At 36.5% G+C, this 20,872-nt stretch overlaps 1 protein-coding gene across 1 annotated transcript in view; it reads left to right on the forward strand.

Moving 5' to 3' along the window:
- The first annotated feature begins 6,946 nt into the window (after nucleotides 1-6,946).
- The window catches only part of stk10 (serine/threonine kinase 10), a 70,299-nt gene continuing 56,373 nt past the window's right edge, over nucleotides 6,947-20,872 (forward strand). The window contains exon 1 of the mRNA XM_030154763.1: nucleotides 6,947-7,102. Within this exon, the coding sequence (XP_030010623.1) occupies nucleotides 6,947-7,102 (156 nt within the window). The remainder of the gene's footprint in view (nucleotides 7,103-20,872) is intronic.

A 20,872-nucleotide genomic window follows, 5' to 3' on the forward strand; every position in this document is an offset into this window, starting at 1 on the left:
AATGAATATTGATCAGACTTACATATAGGTACTTAAAAGTAAGGTTTGGAATACCCAACTTTTGCTTGTAGTGTTGTATTTCCATTGTATGTATTTCTCTTTTACTGAATAGAATGATTGTAACTTTTCTAACTCCTCTGCTTTTGTGAATGTGCTGAGTTCAATATCATGACCAGTTCAGCCTCAAGTTTAATTATGACCACATTAAAACAAAATGTGAGCAGCTAAACCCAAACAATATCAGATCTGAGTGTTAACAGTGGCAGTGTCAACATGGTCCAAGTATCCATGTGATTCACTCTAAACTCCAGGTATCGATCTTCATCACAGTTGTAAAATCATAGACATGTGGGATGTATTCATTAAATTTCAAATTTTACAATACCCATTCATATAACTTTAAAAAAGTAATAATATAGGGTTTGAGTATGTTTCAGAACAAAAGCACTCAACTGGAATAAACTAAATAAAACAAAACGAAATAAAAATTCAATCTGCTATGCTAGATTTGTATTAATTTTCTCATAATTACCTCCGCCAAGGAGGTTATGTTTTTGCCAGGGTTTGTTTGTTTGTCTGTCTGTCTGTCTGTTTGTCTGTCCGTTAGTGTGCAACATAACTCAAAAAGTTATGGACAGATTTTGATGAAATTTTCAGGGTTTGTTGGAAATGGGATAAGGAAGAAATGATTAAATTTTGGTGGTGATCGGGGGTGGGGGGGGGGGCCCACGGGGGGGCCCATTTCCAACAAACCCTGAAAATTTCATCAAAATCTGTCCATAACTTTTTGAGTTATGTTGCACACTAACGGACAGACAAACAGACAGACAGACAAACAAACAAACCCTGGCAAAAACATAACCTCCTTGGCGTGGGGGGGCCCACGGGGGGGGGGGGGGGGGCACTGATCAGCCTTGGCGGAGGTCTGCGCTCTCCGAGTGCTTCTAGTTTCTTTTGTGTTTTCTTTTTCCATTTCTTTTTTCTTCTTTTATCCAACAGCAAACCATAATACAATCAATAATCCACAAATCTGCCATTTATACATTAAACTGTAATCAATTAAATATCACGTTTACCTCCGCCAAGGAGGTTATGTTTTTGCCAGGGTTTGTTTGTCTGTCCGTTAGTGTGCAACATAACTCAAAAAGTTATGGACAGATTTTGATGAAATTTTCAGGGTTTGTTGGAAATGGGATAAGGAAGAAATGATTAAATTTTGGTGGTGATCGGGGGTGGGGGGGCCCACGGGGGGGGGCCACTGATCAGCCTTGGCGGAGGTCTGCGCTCTCCACAGTGCTTCTAGTTGTTTGTTTTTTTGTAATTAACCATACCATATTGTGTTTTCACTCACAGAAAACAAGGGTTACTTACCAATATCTAATATTTCTTACTATTGACCTTGAAATTGAGGTTGCAAAGCAGCAGCACATGACGGCACAATGAAGTGCATGACTTTTGACAGTTGTCATAGGAACCATACAGTCAACGGTACAAACACACAATGTTGACAAGACGTTTACCGTGATGGGAATAGCAGGAGTCTCTGTGGACTTACATGGACATGCCTGGGCCTGTTCTTCTGCTGCAGACTATTGTTTTATCCAACAGAAACTCAGTGTATTGTAATAGAAAACAATAGTGAAATGTTTCCAATTGTTTCAGTTCAAATTGACTTGAAAACCTCATATTTTCCTATTTCCGGACCATTTAAATGGTTCAGTGGCTTATACTGATGAACAAGCAAAGTGTCCCATCAGCCCCTGCCACCAATCCTCCAGCCTATAATTGGTAATTTAGCAGTTAATTGTTTGGCTAATCTCACCATAGAAATGAGGGGGAAAAATCAGCCATGCAAATGAGACACCAGATGAAGGTCACTGAGTTTCATTTTGGGTTCTTTACACACTCTGAAAGGAAACGTTTAAGGTTTAATGTTTCAGTATGGATGCGGAAATCAAACTATTTTACATGACATGTTTTTATACTACAATAGCATCCTCTACTAATATTTGTTCAAGGGCCAGAGACGCCATGAGGGACAGACTTTCACATAAAACAATTTTTTTTTTTTTTTTTTTAATCCACCCAAATAAGCTATAGATAGTAAAAGTAAAGAAAAGATATTTCAGTCATTTATACAATAAATCATAAACAATTTCAGCTGAAAAAGTCTGACCATATTGGGTTTTTTTTTTTTAATAAATTACATTACTAAAGCCTGAAAAAGATTTAAAGAACATGTATTTTCTTATTCTGAAGTCTCTGCTTCCTGAATTTACTCCTGATTCTGTTATTTTTTTCCCCTCAATTTAATAAAAAAAGTTTAATGATACTTTTTTTCAGCCCATGATTAACCCTTTCATGCACAAATTATGAGAACCTTAACCAAATTTTTTCCTGAGTGTTTTTATTCCTCTTTAGGCATGAAAAAAAAAACAATGCAATTGAAAATTTTCGTCTGAAAATAAATAAATAAATAAATAAAAATAATAATAATTATACACACACACACACACACACACACACACACACAAATAATTTAAACAATTTAAAAAATGCATTAAAAAAATAATGAGAAAAAAAAAAAAATTATGAACCTATTTTTCATGAAGTTGCAAAAATGTCCACTCAGCTGGACACCATACATTTAACAGAAACATGTATTTTCTGATCAATTGTGTGAAAACCATGGGGAGAGCTTGTGATTCTGGGGGTTTATGCTCAGGAGAGATCTACATAATGTTACCAATTCATGTCAGAAAAGATATGTAGTGTCTTAAAACTTTAATAAGGCTGTGTGTTAAAAAAAACAAAACAAAAACAAAACAAAACATAGATATACAAGAGAACAGCTGTAGAGTAGCTGTCCACTGTAGTGACCAGTATGCATGAAAGGATTAAAATACAGGACATCTCTGTATTATGAGCTATTTATACCATTACAATATATAGATTAAATACATACATATAAAATGACATCTAATACTGTTGAATAGATTTAAATTTATAATAAAGTGATTGAAATGCACTGAAATAATTGAAGGTAAGCAAAAACTTCATTACTGTCCTTAAATAAATAAAAATAAACCCTTTTACATCACTTTATTACAACTTTAAATCTACTTTATAATATTACATGACATGATTTTCATTGTCCGTATGTTTTACTGTGCAGGCGTACATGTATGTATGATTTTCATATGCAATAATTAAAAAAAAAAAAAAAAAAAGCAGTAAAATAACTTGGAACAATCACACCTGTTGTACAACACTACCATAGACTTTGCTTGAAACCATTTGCTGATTGAAGATTTTTTCATTGAATTTGTTCTGTTTTGATTATAGCATATGATGACTATGCGGATGTAGTGACAGAACAATAAATGAATGGCACATTTAGATCTCTGAATATCATCTTTCTTATGTTAAAAAACCCTTTGGGCCATTTGAGTTGATTTCTGAGTTTCGTCTATGAAGGAGAAGTGCTTTATCCAGTTTTAGCCACTAGAGGGCGCTACAACACAGCTGACACATACAGAGACAGCTGTTACTGAAGGGGCTCCTAGAAAGGGGATATATGAACAATGCATCTCAATCCTTATTATCTAGAATTATCTGGGATTTGAAGATTTACATGTTATTCTTTGCGTTTAGATTACAGACATAACACATGGTTACTACAATGACAAATTCAACTTTTCTGCTCCCATCCTTTAGAGTAACTTGGGATTTAGATAAAAGTGTGTTATTTAGTCAGTTACATATTTTCAGGCCATGAATTTGGTGATCATAACTATTAAATATAGTATATAGTTTCCAAATAAATATTATGCAAATTATAATGAATGCAGTGTTTTTGGGAAAGTGAAACAACCCAAACACATTTAACAAAACTTCCAGAATACACTGGTCTACAATTCTTTATAAATGATCTGCCTCAGAGATTAAATATTCAAAATCTTACATAGCCCACTTTAATAAGATGACAAAAGTGTTGGTTAGGTGATGTCTTCAGTGTATATGATAAAGTGTTATTTCACATATATTTCAGTTTATGTACATGAACTCTCGGACAAACATTCCTTTTGAGTAATATCCATTCGCTCATTAATTAAGACTGTATCTCAGAAACTATACAGGTCACTCAGATCACATACCACCAGACTCATTAACAGTTTTTTTTCCAAAAGCCATCCACTCTCTAAACCACCAACATACACCACAGTCACCAGTACACTAAAATCCATGCCAGGGGACTTTTATACAAATGCACTTTTTTTTTATATAGAATTATTTGCAGATGCACTTTTAAATAGAATTATTTTAATACTGATGTGTTTGGTGTGTTTCTTGTGCCTGTTGAATGTATTTATGAGTGGGAAGAGTGTAGTTTGAATGTTATTTGTGTTTTTTTAATGTGGGGGGCATGTGCAGTTTCATTGTATTTATTATGCAATGACAATAAAGCTTCTATGCTACAATCAAGCAGCATCATTTATTTATTTTACAAAATTGCTCTTTATTAATAACTCAAAACTTGGTAAATTTCACCACTTCTATTCTGAGGGCATTTTACTGTGAACTATAGATTTCACTAATCTTCCTTATTTATCTAATATTAGTTGAAGTCACTGAAGTTACCAGAGGGAATTGTACAAATAATAAGAAGAAAATAATTTAAATTGAAGTATTCAAATGTATTTACTATAATTAATAATGCACAGTTTGATTTACTATGAGTGCCCTTTTGTAAAATGTATTTTCACTCTCAAAAGTTTAGAATTACATTCATTACAACAAAATAAATGTTAAAAGAGAAAGAAAACACTGCCTCTGATGTGTTTTTGGTGAATGTGCAGCCAGTGAACTACTAATAGATGATTTTTTTTTTTTTTTTACTTTGAACAATGAACATAGAACAGTATATATACATAATAGTATACATCAAACAAGGGTAGAAAGTTTCATAATTCACAGAACATTTTACATTACAAATATATAGAAATACATGTCAGTAAAAACATTAAGAAAAAATACTAATAATAAAAAAATAAATAAAAAATATATAATAAAAATTAAAAAATGCTTGAAGTATAAATAGAAATTATACAAATTAAATAAAATTATACACTTGACATATTTATTTTTTTTAATTTGGTGTAGAATTTATGCTGTTCCTCAAATTGTCTACATAATTGGAAAAAAGGGCTTTGAAAACAGTTATGTTTGGACGTTAATGTGCAAATTTGGAGCAATGAATGTGAAATTTGGCAAAAATAATCAAAAGGTTGATAATATATCTCTTTTTCTGGAGTTATTTTATCAACTTGTGATAGGCCAAATAAAATGTGTTGAAAGTTCAATTTACATGAAGAGTCAAGTTTTGTGTTTGTAAAATTATTAAAATCAATCCAAACTATATGTGTGTAGGTGCAATCCCAAAATAAATGACATATTGTTTCCTCTACGTTGCTGCAAAAAGAACAAAGTGAATCAATATATTTTTTTTATATTTTACCAGATAGGTCTTCACCGGATAACATCTTTGGATCAATTTAAAAGTAACTTCTCGTACCTTCTTAGTAATAATACATTTCTTTTACAGAATCCAAGTGTTTTTCCAGTCTGTCATACTGACAGATGATTATTTTTTTTTTTTAACAACTTTATTAACAATATTTGAGTATACAGTACAAAATTTTAAACAAACATCAAGATGTCAAAAGAGAAAAAGCATTTGAACATATAAGTTTAAGAAAATAATGCATAGATTTAATACAAATTTTAATTATTTAATACAAAGCATAAAATACAAATAATAATAATAATAAAAAGTAAATAATTAAATAAATAATAAATCTGACAAATATAAATAAATAAATGCAACAGAGAGTTCAGTCAGTATTAAAAAAATGTTTATAAATAGCCAATGTGTTAGTGCTTTTTTTTTTTTTTTTTTAATTTTTTATTATTATTATAAATGAATTCTAAAGCTTTGATCTAATTTTCATATTCTAATAGGAAGATTTTAAAATTTGGGTGTGTTTCAGTATATTTGTTTTTATGTATACGAAATTTTCCAAATAATATGAACAAATTTACAATAAATTCTAGATTGTTAGTATCATGTTTAAAATAAGTAATTACATTTTGGGATGTTATATGTATTTTATTGTTACTTTTAGATATGATATAATTTTCAATTTTGGACCAAAAATTAGAAGAATGTTCACATAAAAAGACTAAGTGTAAAGTAGATTCAGATTGAGATTGACAAAAGTTACATATTTCTTCCACATCATAAAATCGACACAAAATAGCGTTGGAGGGATATATGTTATGTCAAATTTTGAGATGTAAAATTCTACTGACAGATGATTAATGATATTAATGACACAGCTGTTTTGACGCTGTAGAGGCCACGCCCACCACCAACCCGGAAATGAAGTCCTTTACTGTATGACGCCAAGGCTTGTCCTCGCGCATGAAACTACATTTCCATGACGGCATTGGGGCGGGCTGTTTATAAAAAGGTGGGGCTTTTTACTCTCACAGTTTGAAGCAACAAGTTGCCCAGGCAGCGGCAGCAGCAACACCACCTCCACCTCCACTCCCACCAGCGGCAGCAGACCGAGGCTCGTCAGTGCATCGTACCGGCAGGTGGTCACCGCGAGTCCGCTTCAACCGCAGCCTGTGAATGGGATACTATGACACGTTTAAAGTCTTCAGAGCGGCGGAACTGAAATGGACGGAGTAGAATGAGACACTTTTAAAGACTTCTGCTTTTTATTTTCAGTAGGACGCCGAAAGTGAAGAGTTTTATTAGCAACTTAGTGTTTAAGACGTGGGCGCGTGCCTGCCTGCCTGTCTGAGCGCGTGCGTACGTAAGGAAGTTTCTGTTTTGTTTTGTTTTGTTTTTTAATTTTTTTAAGTTTTTATAGAAATAATGGCACTCTCTAGGTTCCACAACATCTTTCGCCTGCCCACCAATATGAAAAAGAAAGTGAAGCAGTACGAACACGTCCACCGGGATATCAATCCTAACGACATATGGGAGATCGTGGGTGAACTCGGAGACGGCGCGTTCGGGAAGGTGTACAAGGTGAGTGTGGCACGAGGAGCGGTTTGCAAGAGTCTGGTCACGTGTTGCTTTAATTGGGCAAACAACAACATTATGTGTAAAACGCTTAGGTTTCTGTGATGAATGAAATAAGCCCATAAAACTGCTCCCTCTCTGAATTTAGTGCTTCTGTAGTTATTTTTATTAGACTTTAAAAACCCAGTGTCTTCCATTCCAGCTACTGGTTTAGGGGCGTGGCATCTGATCACTTGTCAATTCTTCACCAACAACATTGCTGAGTCAATGAGTCATATTTTTAACATGTAGCTGGTCCTGAATGTCACTGAAAAAAAAAAAAATCCAGGCTTGTGAGCATACTGTTGTTTTGGGTATCACAGTGAAATATTACAAATTAATAGACGTGGGCTGATCCTGCACAGTGTGATCGTGTATTTTTCTTCAGCTTTAGTTACTATTTTAGTTGACAACCTTTCCTGCCCTTCCTGTCAAGTGAAAACCTCGAATGTGTTGGCTTTGAATGTTGGAAATAAAATGTTGAGTCTTACATTCTCCTTCCGTTTAAGCTGAATAAATTCTTGAAAAGCCTCTCGGATTTGCTGGAAAAAGCATTGACACAAAAGTGAACATCATGTGTCAGATACATGTAAAAGCAGTTTAATGGTCTAGTTTATAAATTAGTTTTGGAAAACAGACTAGTAACCTAGGAATGCCTCAAAGCATATACAGGCACATCATTTTTTGTGTTACATGTTAAACAGTAAGTGCCAAATAAATGTTTTGGAATAAAACTATTTGAATAAGGAAGTAAACAAATACCAAATGTAATGCAGTGTGAGAAAGTTAATTTGCATAAAGTATTATTCTTATGTATTCTGTGTCCGGATGCGTTGCTGTAGATTAAACTAGACAACAGTTTGTTTTTTAGTTCAGATGAACTTGACCTTCAACATGTACAGCAGTAAAATGAAACGAAAAACCTAATATGCAGTAGTCAAACATTGGCAGGGACCATTTTAGCTTTATTTCTCATACCTTTTGTACATTTAGCGGAAAATACTTACACATATATAGTCTTGGAGTACTTCTACTTATAGGATCTGAGTACTTTTTTCACATCCTAAGCAGTTAACAAGTTTCGGAAGTCTTCGGCCCATCCCACCCTGGTCCTCACTGTGGTTTCAGTGTGCCGTGAGGACAGTGAATGCACTCTTCATTCACTGCTGTCCATCCCTCCCAACCTCAGCAGCAGCAGCTTCTGTAAAGCATTGCACAGGCCCTCTGTGTCCACACTGCCCAGGAGAGGACAGTGGATGTCTTTGACATACTGGGGGCCTGAGTGGAAGAAGTGATGCCCTAACAGCTCGAGGTCTGCACTCAACTGAAAATGCAGTCTATGTAGAAGTCTCCGCCTTATTTAGGTATTTTGTTTATACTGGACAGTATATTTGTATGACGGGAAATGAACAGACACTGAACTGGGTGCCATTTACACATGTAACTTACAGTTATATAGCAGGCTGTTGTATTTACTATTAAAGCATGATCAGAAGTAGTGCTCTGGTAAAAATAGAAGTACTGACTCAGCTCGTCTGCTGTAGGTAAAGAGACAAAGTACAAGTTCTGAAATGTATAAAAGTAACAAAGTCTAAATTGGCGCCTAGTAGGACATTTCTGGATATTTCAGTGCGAAGTTAACTGAACCTCACGTCATTTTTTATCTGGTTAGGCTACATATTTTACAAAATTTTTCATGTTATGTTGTTCTCAGTTGCATCTTTTTTAAGCAGTTTTTGCCGTATTGTTTTTATGGCGCTTTCATCTTATGTCATCTTATCATCTTGTTGCATCTTTTTTATCTTGAATCTTTGCGTCTTTTGCACCATCTCTGTTATTTTCTTCAGCGTTTAGATATTGTTCTTACCATGACCTGTTTTTATGTTGTTTATTTTCCTCCTTTGTCTTATGAGTTTTTATGATTTTTACACTACCTTATCTTATGACTTTAACATCATTTTCTTCTACATGATATTTTGTTTTTAATTTTGTTTCTTATGTGATTTTCGTCATTGCCTCTGATATTTCCGTGACGTTACATTTTATATCATTTTTGCCAAGTGTGTTTTATCTTGTTTTTACAATATTTTCATTGTTTTCATAGTATTCCAGCTCTTATGATGTTGATGTCTTGTTACCTCCTTTTTACATTACTTTTGTATTCTTACGTGTTGAATCATTTTTGTCTCTTCACATTTTTAGTAGTTTTTTTTTCATGTTAAATGTCTGTGTGTTATACCAATGCTGAAATCAGTTTGGATGTTGCAATGATGTAAAACTAAACTTATAGATCCCCATAAATACATTAAAAATTTAAGTCATAAGATGAGTTTTGAAACTGCATGGAGTACAATTCAGATGCCAGAAAACTCTGCTTATGTGGAAGTCTTTGCAGAGTTTTCCTGTAAACTTCTGAACATCCTTTAATGCCAGTTTTTCCTCTAAATGTCCCTAAATCTGTCAAAACTTCAATGCAAAGGCGACTGCTAGATAAACAAATGAAAGTAAAGCTGTGAATCATACCTTATATAACTACAGATCTAAATCATCTCATTATATAAATTGAGTTATAATGTATCGTTTGAATAGAACAATCATGTGAGAAAGGTAAGGAGATCAGTATCCCGTTAAAACAAACTGTGCTTTCATTTGGCTCAGAGAAAGCTGCAGAGGAGTGACTAAACACGAGGCGGTGTATATTTAGAAGAACTTCAGAGTTGGAGGCACATATATTCAGTTTATACACTAAAGCTAAACTCAAAGGAACTAATGATTCTGATTTAAGGAACATAAAATGTGTGCATCTATATGATTAGCTGTTTTCAGAATGGTCCCACTTGAAATATTCGCAAATGTTTCGAGATGTGACCTGAATGTTCCCACTTTGCCGTTCATTATACAAAAAGCTTTGACTTCGACTTCTGTTTTCCTTCCTTGAGTGGGTTGGAGGAGGACAGCTCCACACCTGCAGCTGTCAGATCACATAGAAGGGAAGGGGGGGGCGGAGATGAAGGGGGGGGGGCAGAGTGGGAGCTGATGATGGCCAAGAGAGGAAATCGTGGGATTCTATCGGGGGGAAACTTCCTCTCACAGCTCCCAGTCCTCACAGTAATCAGCTCGTCTGTAGGAGGGAAAAGCCTCAAGTGGAGAATCTCAAGTCTTCCATCGTTAGTCTTTTGATAGTGCAGGCGTGAGGGGAGGAGATTTGACATCAGGCAGTAAAGTCAGAAGCAGAATAGAAAAAACAGTACCGATTCCTTGAAGGCAGTTTTAATTCCTATGGTGTGCATGTGACAAAGTCCGTCCCATCCTGCCTAGACAGCTTTGTTGTTCTCAACATCTGTCTTTGAGATGAAGCGCAGACCTCTTAATAGTAAACAGTCAGCTGAAGGTACAGAGTGCTCCAGTCACACTGACTCTTTAAAGGTTAATGACACCGCTGGAGGAACAATATCTCACTTTTGTTGCTCAGGGGAACTACTGAGGAAAAATCAAGCTGTGTGCATTGCAGGAAGGGTCTCGTAAAATGCAATATACTGCTGCAGTTACCAGATAGATGCCGCTGTATTTCCACAGTACTATTTTTCTTTTGTTTTTTGTTTTTTTTCCGTTTTGCTGTAGTTGGTTGAAGCATGGCAGCAGAGACACCAAATTGTAAAATACATTTGAGGGGCTAGAAAATTACCCAAGCATTTTTGTCCTCTGGGCTTTGACATTGCACGGTTTGTCTGGCCTTAGACCTTCTTTCAATGGAGCAATGGTAGGAGAAATCAGTCTTGATTTAACTGAAGGCTATAGGTTCTTTTACGTGGTCTTATTGCATCAGCTATCTATGCTGGGCTTATCTGTGTATGTTAATGTTTAAACAACATCAGTTTCTGATTTAGTGACTGATAAGACGTGATATGCTTTATTGTACCCGTGGGGATGTTTCTCTTGGGCTGCATTTAAAGAGGTACTGCTCACTAAAACAAGCTTTTTGTAAATTTAAATTATGACTCCACTGGTATTAACATAAAAATCAGCAAATTTATAAAAATCTACGCCTGAAAAAGGCCCGGTGTTATTGCTTTTAAAATGATCCTGACCTAGACTCTGCTCTTTAGGTTGTCTCTACATTATCACATTTGTATACTATCTAACTGTACTATACTATATAATTATTCCACATACAGCGTGCACTTAAATTGCCTCAAAATGACTCAAACTAAGCCTTTCCGATCCTCATATGATTCTGTAAAAGCATCTTATGATTCTCTCACTTGATCAGCTGCTGCCTCACACATCCATACCTCCTGTCAGTCTTGCCAACATTTGCACTGTTTTCAAAACCAACTTAGACTCAGCATGGGTGAACATACTTCAACAGTCATACATTGAATCAGTCAGGTGCCATTAGAGTAAAAAAGTGCTGCACTGTGCCAGCCTTAGGACTACATAATCTAGTCAACCAGGGAAAAGTCATAACTGGTAGGGAGCATTTTGTAACTTTAATTTGATTCCTTTGTATCTGTTTCTTAAACGTTGCAGCTTATACCAAAAATGCCAGTTCAGCCTTTAACGATTCTGTTTCAGTTGATCATGTAAGACAACACAAAGTGGATGCATATACACAAACAAGCTGTTGTTGATGTTCTCAGGTTTTCTGTGTCACAAGGACAAGGTATCACTGTCTGCCATGAGTGTTTTGTTGACATACTGAACTAGAAGGACTAACACTGTACTAAACACCATGTATTGGTTTAGATTCTGAGATTTGTTCAACGTAGATGGAACACATTGAGGACCTTTTTGTTGGAGATTCACTTAAGCCTAAGGTGGAAGCATGAAAAAGCTATGTGCTGCGTTTTGATTGAAACTCACTTCTAGTCATAATGTAAGAATGTTTCACTTCCTGTCCATCAGACGTGTCACAAGATCTGTTGTTTTATCTGTCTGTGCATGCTTGCACTTGTTTGTGTGTGAAGGTGTGTGGCCACAACTGAAGCATGAAACAGAAGAGTAGAGCGGTTCCCCTCACTAATTAATAGGTCGCGTGCCGCTGAGCACATTGCCCTGCTGCTGCTGCTTGTGAAATGTTTCCATAGACACGGTCCGGCTATAAGGTTACGCTCCATCAAATTCCCACTGTGGGATGAAAAAAAAGTTCATCTCATACATGATGATACGCACTAGACTGTATACTAAACCTGGACTTTAATTAAAGTAGAGGAATTGTTCCTGCAAGTGCAATTTTACTGATTTACAACCTTTTGAAAAGTTTATGAACAACAGTGTGGTTCATGTATGTAATCTAAAACATGAGAAACTCTGTATGTTGTGTGTCAAATGTGGTTTTGATGTAGTTGGAATCAGGGTGGGGTTCAGAATTCTCATGTTTTGGGCCAGCAATGAGCTGTGAAAACAGGAGAATTGCAGTGGTGAGTGAACATAGACCTTTGATATAGGGTTGTAAAATGAGTTTTTAACATTGTTAATTTTTAATGGTGTTATCATTTTCCTTCTGTATATGATATGAGATTGGCCTGATGGATAAGGTGGCAATTTAACTGAGAGCAGAAGAGGTCTAACTGCCACCTGGACTACATTGACTACAAGATTTTCTTCGGTGGATGAAGAATACTTAGAGTTTAGTATAATGGAGTTGCACTAAATCTGATTAAATCATGGCTCAACTTCAAATATTTTGCATGGAATTTTGAAAATAGTTTCAATTAATCATTAAATATGGATGAATTCTCCTTTTTTGCTAACGTGAAGTTGGATGTTTGTTGAGGACACTGGTTTTTCAGCTGACAGTTTTACAGTTGCACAAGGGATAACCTGACTGAGTGCAAAGATTTTTATGCAAAATCTTAGTGTATTGTTGCTGTTGTCATGGATATAGACAACCAAGCCAGTAGTGCTTTTAGAAATGAAGATGATGAGCAACAGAAAACAACTGGCATACACACCTTGCACATACTTAACATATGAAGAAGATTAAAACATCTGTTTAGTTTTTACTGCATTTTGCTCCATTAATTTGGCCAAGTCTTTTCAGACATAAGCTTCACAAATAGGCCACCATATAGCCAGTGTTTAGTTACCTCGCGAACAATGCAATATTTTCTTCGGGAATAGCCCACAGACCAGTTGAGAGTTAACAAGTTTCCTCCCTCTTTTATACTAAATGGATCTAGACAGAATGTGAATGTGTAATTTATATATTTCAGTTTGTGTAAGCCTTTTTTGGTTTGCATACTATACCTGGATTTGGTAAAACTTTTTTTTTTAGCTAATTTCTGATCTGACTTTTATTAAGACTTAAGACCAGATTTAGAGGATGGGTTTTAAAGGGATATTTTATATTCTAATTTATTGTAAGCATTCAAAATCAGTATATATAACATGTATTGTTTTCACTGGATCGGAAGGGGAAGGACAAAAATTGGAACTAAATGTCCGACAAATGTGATTGGAAAAAAAAAAAAAAGTACAATAATTGCCTCTGAGTAGGTAGTGGCATAAAATTGAAATACTTGTCTAAAGGATTTCTTTTTTTAAAAAAAGGGTACCATAGCTTTGATATCTGGCCAGTCTTTTGTGAAATCTAGATTGATTTTGTGTGGAGAGCAGGATGATGTTACCTACTGTAAAAGTGACTTCTAATGACAGATTGTGAAGTGAGGGAGAGGCTGTTGAAGAGTCACTTCAAGAATGATGATCGTCATCAGGGGAAAATGAAAGAGAAACTTACTTGATAGGCTGCCACAGTGAGGTGAAGGGGGTACAGGTTGCAACATCCTGTTTGCAAAAGAAAACCACGTAGTTGATGAGAAATGTCAATGTCTTAATTTAGCAGGTTGCAGTGCCACAGAGATGCACTCTGAAGCACCTTCAGTGAGAGTTGTCAGTGTTCGTTGAGCCCCAGGTCTTTTTCTGTCTAATCTCTTGAAACAGATGGGCCCACAGGGGCTGATAAGACCACACCACCCACCACTGCTGGGTGGGCGTGGGCATGGCATGCTGGGACTCCCTTTGTGCTTCTGATGACATTGTCAGTGGCGCATGCTGAAAGGCTCTTATAAAGATGACTGGGTTTGTGACAAGGTGCAGATTGGTGAATTCAGTGAGTATATGGTACTGATTTCACTGAAGTCCATTGTCTGACACTGTTGAAGACCAAGCAGGAAGCAGACTCGCTTCCCCAGAGCAATGAAATAGTCACATCAATTTTCTGCATTTTTGCCTATATTTAGTCACAGTGGTATTACTATGCTGACATCTTAGACTACAGGTCTGGGCCTGAAGGAGTTTTTATCTCAACCCTTAAGAAGCTGTACATTCTCATGAGTTGACAGAAAGTTGATGTCATTGATTGTTTATTATATTCATGTTAGTTATGACTGAAGTTCATTTTCTTTCAAGGCTGTTTGTGACTCATGACTTATTTCCACATTGTCTTGCTTTGCTGTTGTGACTTGTACTCACTTTGAGGTTTTGAAAGTAGGGCATTTTGCAATGAACTTTCACATCCTGAAGAGTCGTTTCTCTGTATCAGGGTGTGGAAAGCATTGGTTATAAAGTGTGAGATCTGAGGACAGAGCACCGTCTGCCTTCTCTGTATTGTTTCATTACAATGATAACTGAAAAAACCCCTAACATGTTTAGATATGCTTTATACTGTTTTTCTGTATCAGCTCTAAATCATTTGCCATTGGCAGCAGTTGTAATTGCTAACACAATTTTTGATCGCTGACTTGGAGATAATTTATTTTGATTATACATTGTATTAAGCTTTATCAAGGGTTTGCCCAACCAAGAGTTTCACAGTAGTCTTATCTTTTACTATGCATAGTGCAAAGCTTTCTGCTGTCTCTGAAGCTCTTTGAATCTTTACAAGTATATTCTATCATTGTAGTTCAGTGGGGTATATGTACATCATGTTGGATGACTGTAATTGCTTCCTCCATTTATCAGTGATGTATGTGGACTCTACTGCAGACTTTAGTCTCAGTGACACTGACAGCCACAGTTAACTAGAAATCTCCTCAGGGTGAACGTGCAGTAGTGGATGTACATATGGCCTACACTTGTCCTCTGTGAAATGGCTATACACTCCTGAACAAAAACAAATACAATTCACATTTTGCAACAGTGGATTGTAAGCACTTTGTAAGCAAAGCTTCAAAATGCAAAAAAAAAAGAAAGTGGAGCAAGAGACAAAATGAAGAGAGTTGGTGATTTTAACTCAAACAGGCTGTTCATCAGCTGATCAAAAGTTTAAGACCATAACCTAACACAAACAAACCTAAAAATGTAAAAAAAAAAAAAAAAAAAAGACTCAGTAGTGAGTAGCCCCTCTATTTTTGTTGATGCAGGTGTATCCAGGAGGCCGGTGGGAATGTCACTCTATGTGGTGAAGATGGCTTCACTCAGGGCATCCATCTGTTTTTATAAAGTTTCCTTTCCATTCATCCTCAAATGTTCTCAGTGGGATTTAGATCAGGGGAACATGCAGGATGGTCCAAAACAGCAACGTTAGTCTCCTGGAGGAAGTCCTTTGTCAGGCCAGTGTTGTGAATTGCCACATTGTCCTGCTGAAAAACCCACTCATTAGTTATCTAGAGGGATGCCCACTGTAACATCTCTACATAACCAGCTGCTGAACCTGAAGCTCCATTGTTCCACTGAAGGGAAAGGCACCCAAGGTCATGATGGATCCTCCTCCACCATGTCGCGTAGAAAACATTTCCAGTGGGATTTCCTTAACATTAACATTGGAAACCAACAGGACTGTCCAGGTTGAAGTTTTTCTCAGCAGAGATTAAACTTTCTTCCACCTTTAAATGCCCCGGGTTTGGTGCTCCGTTGTAAAGTCCAAATGGACAAATCTATGTGTTGAGGAGGACATGATCTGTGAAGCTATCAGCATCAGTAAAGGGCTTTAATGTGGGTTGAGGATCAGTCTGTGACTTTATAGACACCCTGCTGGATCCTCCAGCTCAATGCAGGTGAACTTTTTTGGATCTGTCACATGATGTTTTTATTCCATAACCCATTTTGAGAAATTTAAAATGACTATCTTGCTGGGTCTGAACTCCGCAGTGATGATGCATTGTGGGAGGTTGTGCTTGTGCAGTTCAACAATGCATCCATGTTCAAAGACAGAGAGATTTTGGCGTTTCCCCTCTGGAGGTCATGACACTGTGAATGCCTGAAAGAAAATGACTGGAAAGCCAGGATGTTCTGAAGATTTTGCCTTTTTAAGGCTGTGATCTCAAACTTTTCATCAGGCAGTAAACAGCCTGTTTGAGTTAAAATGCAGTTTTTACTAAATTACCTACTCTCCTCTTTTTGTCTCTTGCTTCAGTTTCTTCTTTTTGTATTTTGAAGCCCTATTTACAACCTAGTCGTGAGCCACCATTGAAAAATGTAAATTATTGTAATTTCTTTCCCAGTCTCAAGATTTTGTTGAGGAGAGTATCCTCCTTGTGCTATTTTACTGTTTGCGTCCTTAGAGGTCTGCTTTAGTTCAGTGACATTAACAGTGTAGTGTTGTTCAGTCAACTTACCTGTGTGTGTAATGCTATTAATAACTATTAAATATGAATGATCGTGGCCATGCAAATTAATACAAAAACAAATTTCATGAAACATCTTGTATTTTAGTGTGCCTCACATCCATTACATACACAGGTAAGAATATGCCCCATTCTCCTTTTCTAAACTTAAGTTTGACCCACTTATTCCTTTCAGATATGTGACATCTGGACAAAATGCATATGTCTTGTACATGTACAGAATGTAGTGTTGAAATACTTTTTTATGGTAAATATTACAGAGGTTTTGGATTAACAGAACTGAGACAGCAGCTTTGGGACAATTGTCCTGCACTTAAATAAATCAAGGCTTGTCTCTCTTTCAAAACTGCAAAACCCAGAAGTGTCGCAGCACTGATGAATGAATATGACAATTATAACCCTAGCCTCATTCACAGACCACTGATAACACCTCCACTGCACTCAAAACAGCTTAGGACTGCATACTCACAGTGTACCGCTAATGTGGTATTTCGCTCTATTTTTAGCATAAAAAGGAAAGGATATTGTACTTAAGATTTTTGTCGCAGTTTTGGTTAACCCCCCCCCCCCCCCCCGCATTCTCACCAGTTCAGTAATCTACTAGGATAGTAATCTGGCCTGAAAGATCTACTGATCAAATAAATGTACCTGCAGTGAAGCATTCTGTGCTTTGCATCCATGAGTGTGTGGGTTTATATGCATTACATCGATGAATAGGGGCATTAGTGAATAACACCATATATCAGCTCTGTGTTTTTGACCTATGCAGCTGATGTTGCAGTTACTCTGAACACAGTTAAATTATAAAAGGAGTGTACTCAATATGTTATTTATTTAAAGAGTTGTTTTAGTATCATAACTGAGACTTGAGGAAAATGTTTTACGTGACCTAAATGTCAAGTGTTTCTCTTTATTTAAACCTAATCATTAGCAGTTGGACCTGCTTTACTTGTACACTTGGTTCATATAACTGAGAGTCTTGACTTCCACAGACGTCTGCTGTGAGAGGTGACATTTTATTAGCTGCTGTCATTAACGGACAAGCTGAGAACCACATTCCTCCTCAGACGCACAGGGACCGACTGCAGATGGGATTTACAGATTTATGGCAGGGCAAAGGTCGAACATACACACATTCCTCTAAAGGGAGTTGTGTATGTTTTGTAGGTACTGTAATTCAGTACACAAGCTGAAAATCAGCATGTGATGTGTTTATTCAACCTGGAGGTGATTGACCCCAGAAACGGTGCTCTGTGTTGTAGGTTACAGGAGGTCATCTGGTCCATCTACATCAAGATTATTTATGTCTTATTTTCCCTCTGCCTTTAGTCTTTTGAAAACATAATTTTTAATGGAAAATCTTTGCTGTCAGGATGTTTTTTAATGTTATTGTACCTTTTTCATTTTTTTTCTGTTATGCCAACACACCCATACTAATTATTAACATGACTGTCAACACCGACTGAGTGTTAAAGTTATTATTTCCAGCTTGATTAGTTTTTAAAAAGACTCTCTAAATACTGAATACACATAAAAGCACATGCCTCTTGCCTTGTGCGTGTAGTTGTTTACTTAACCATGCATACAGTATTCTTGTATGTAAACACACAGGTCAGTAACATCTGCTTTTACAGCTTTGCCCTTGTTAAATGTTTGTTGAGCGGCAGGTTGTTGGCTTCTTTGTAATGACTGGTGGCCTTCAGATAAAACAGTTACTGAAGACAGATGGATGTACATACATGACATACAGAGAGGAGGGGACAGACTGGGATGACGAGACAAAGCCAGACAATGGATGGGGCACAAACAGAGGCATATGCCATAGTTAATCTGTTCTCCAGGGTCTGGGAGGGGCTGCTGAGCCATCCAACTGTAACCTCACTTGTGTTTCCAATGCTTATATTTATTCCCTTATAGGGCTGCTTTTTAAATCCATCAATCTCACATTATTGTTTGGAAAGTTTTTTTTTTTTTTTTAAATCAGTCAAAAACACTGGAATTTGGAGATCCAGGAGACAATATTGTCTAAAGCAACACCTGTGCTCATGTCTGTCTACAGACCATATTGAGTTTTCATTAAACCTGGGGCAGTCAACTGTTAAAATGTACTTACATTATTATTAGCCTATCATCAAATAAGTTCTTGGCCTCAGGTGAGGTGGAAATTGGTTCTTAGTTTACTTTTCCCTTTTAAGATTTTAATGTTCACTCTTTGTTTTTAGTTGTACAGAATATTTAATTTCCTCCTCAACTAACTCAACGTAGTAAACACAAATCAATATTTTTTTGTACAGACTGCAGCAGTGTTTCAATGAATTATCTTAATTGTGGAAACCAGTTTTTTCCCCAGTGGAGTTTTATAATGTGTCAAAAACATGAACACTCAAGTAATTCTAAAAGGCATCTGTGTAAATTTCATTAACTACATATTGGAGTTAAGAATTTAGACTTGCAGCCGACAGATTTATTGTAATTCTTCATCGTTATTGCATTATTATGGCAAAACACATTATACAGACTCTGGTCAGTGAACTAAACAAACGCTGAAGTGCAGACAGAAGTAAAACTGTTAGAAATGGACTGAAGTAAACTCACTAGCCAAATGAGAAGGCTACAAACATTCATGCTACAAGTTCATAAGAGTCTTTGCTTTAGGTTTAGGGTTCATTACATTTTCGGCACAGGGGTCTTCAGTTTGATACATTTCTGGGGGGGGGGGGTGTGCTCCGTAACTACTGAAAGTGAAATTTATCATGCTTGGAGTGTCTGACCCGGCTGCTGTGCCTCTGTTATACTCTCTGTTGTCATGTTTACCTCCCCATATCGGCGCCCCAGCCTCAGAATAAAATGTTTTTTTTTGTAGTGGCGCTGAGAATTCAGTAGAGGTGCTGCGCTGCTGCTAAACGTATGTAGGGGAAACCCTGCACATGGGTTCTGCTTGCGGCCACCCTGCTTCTCGAGTGTTTGCATTCTTCACATAGGCTACATGTATTCATTTGGTACTCCTCCGTATTGTATCGAAGGCCCCGTACTGAAACGGTTCGTTACAAACGAGTGCACCGTTACACTTCTACTATGCTCACAAACATTGTGATGAATTGTAGATTACTGTTTAGTTATTTAACAAATGTAAAAAAAATTGTATTACAATATTATCATTATCGTGATGTATTGTGATAGAATTGTATTGAGTTAATCAATGATTCACTTCAAGTTGTATTGATAAATGTATCAATCCACTGATAATATCATCACGTTGCTTCATGTGTTTTACTTAAATCATTTTTAGTGTCTTTTGTTAGAGTAACTCAATGCACTGGAAACCAAATGCAGCAGACTTTGAAATGCACAATTGCAACTTAAACTTTTTTCTTAGACAAATTACTTGATCCTTCAAAGTGCATTAACAAGAATGACTGCAACAGTATAATGTGTTTTTCAGTCCGTTTGGGTCCTGAAGGTAATCCCTCTGCACTTAACCTACATGAAAGCCAAGTCACTAATGAACAGGACGAGTGCCAGGCAGATATCTAGTGAGGCGAACTGCAGGATGGACCAGAAACAAGTCACTCTGGTCTCCATGGAAACAGACCTAAACACAAATTTGGCACTGTTAATCCTCTCTGGAGGAGCGTAAAAGTAAAGAATTAGTGTGTTAGAAACAGTGCAGGGGATGTTTCCTTATGGGATACATACAGACATGTAATTGTGTCTGACTTTCACTCTGAAGTTGAACCTTCTTTTTTGCGAACACAAACCAAGAATTCACCTCTAAGACCTGCCCTCTATCTCAGACAGATTACAGTTGAGGCTTTGTAAGGGTTTAGTTTAACGCAATAAATTACAGCTCCCTTTTAGCTTAACAAAAAACAACAAAAAAACAGTAATTTGACTGCAATTAAATAGCTTTGGTGTCAGAATGTAAATTTGGCAGATGAGAGTGAAGAGACATTAATGTTGTAAATCTGACAGGCTGTGGGTGAAGACGTCAATTATCAGGCAGGAACTTGTCTGCTTGGAGGGGAGCTTTTGGTGTTTTAAAGTATATATAGTATAACATGGTATAAGAGAGTCTGAGTAGCTCAGTGCCTCCTTATACAATTATGTCTTTGTTTTTCTCATTGCTGCAAACAGGGACACACTTGCATATATCCACACGTGAAACTTTAAA

The sequence above is a fragment of the Sphaeramia orbicularis genome, chromosome 14 (genome assembly GCF_902148855.1).
Source record: "Sphaeramia orbicularis chromosome 14, fSphaOr1.1, whole genome shotgun sequence".
Taxonomy (NCBI): Eukaryota; Metazoa; Chordata; class Actinopteri; order Kurtiformes; family Apogonidae; genus Sphaeramia; species Sphaeramia orbicularis.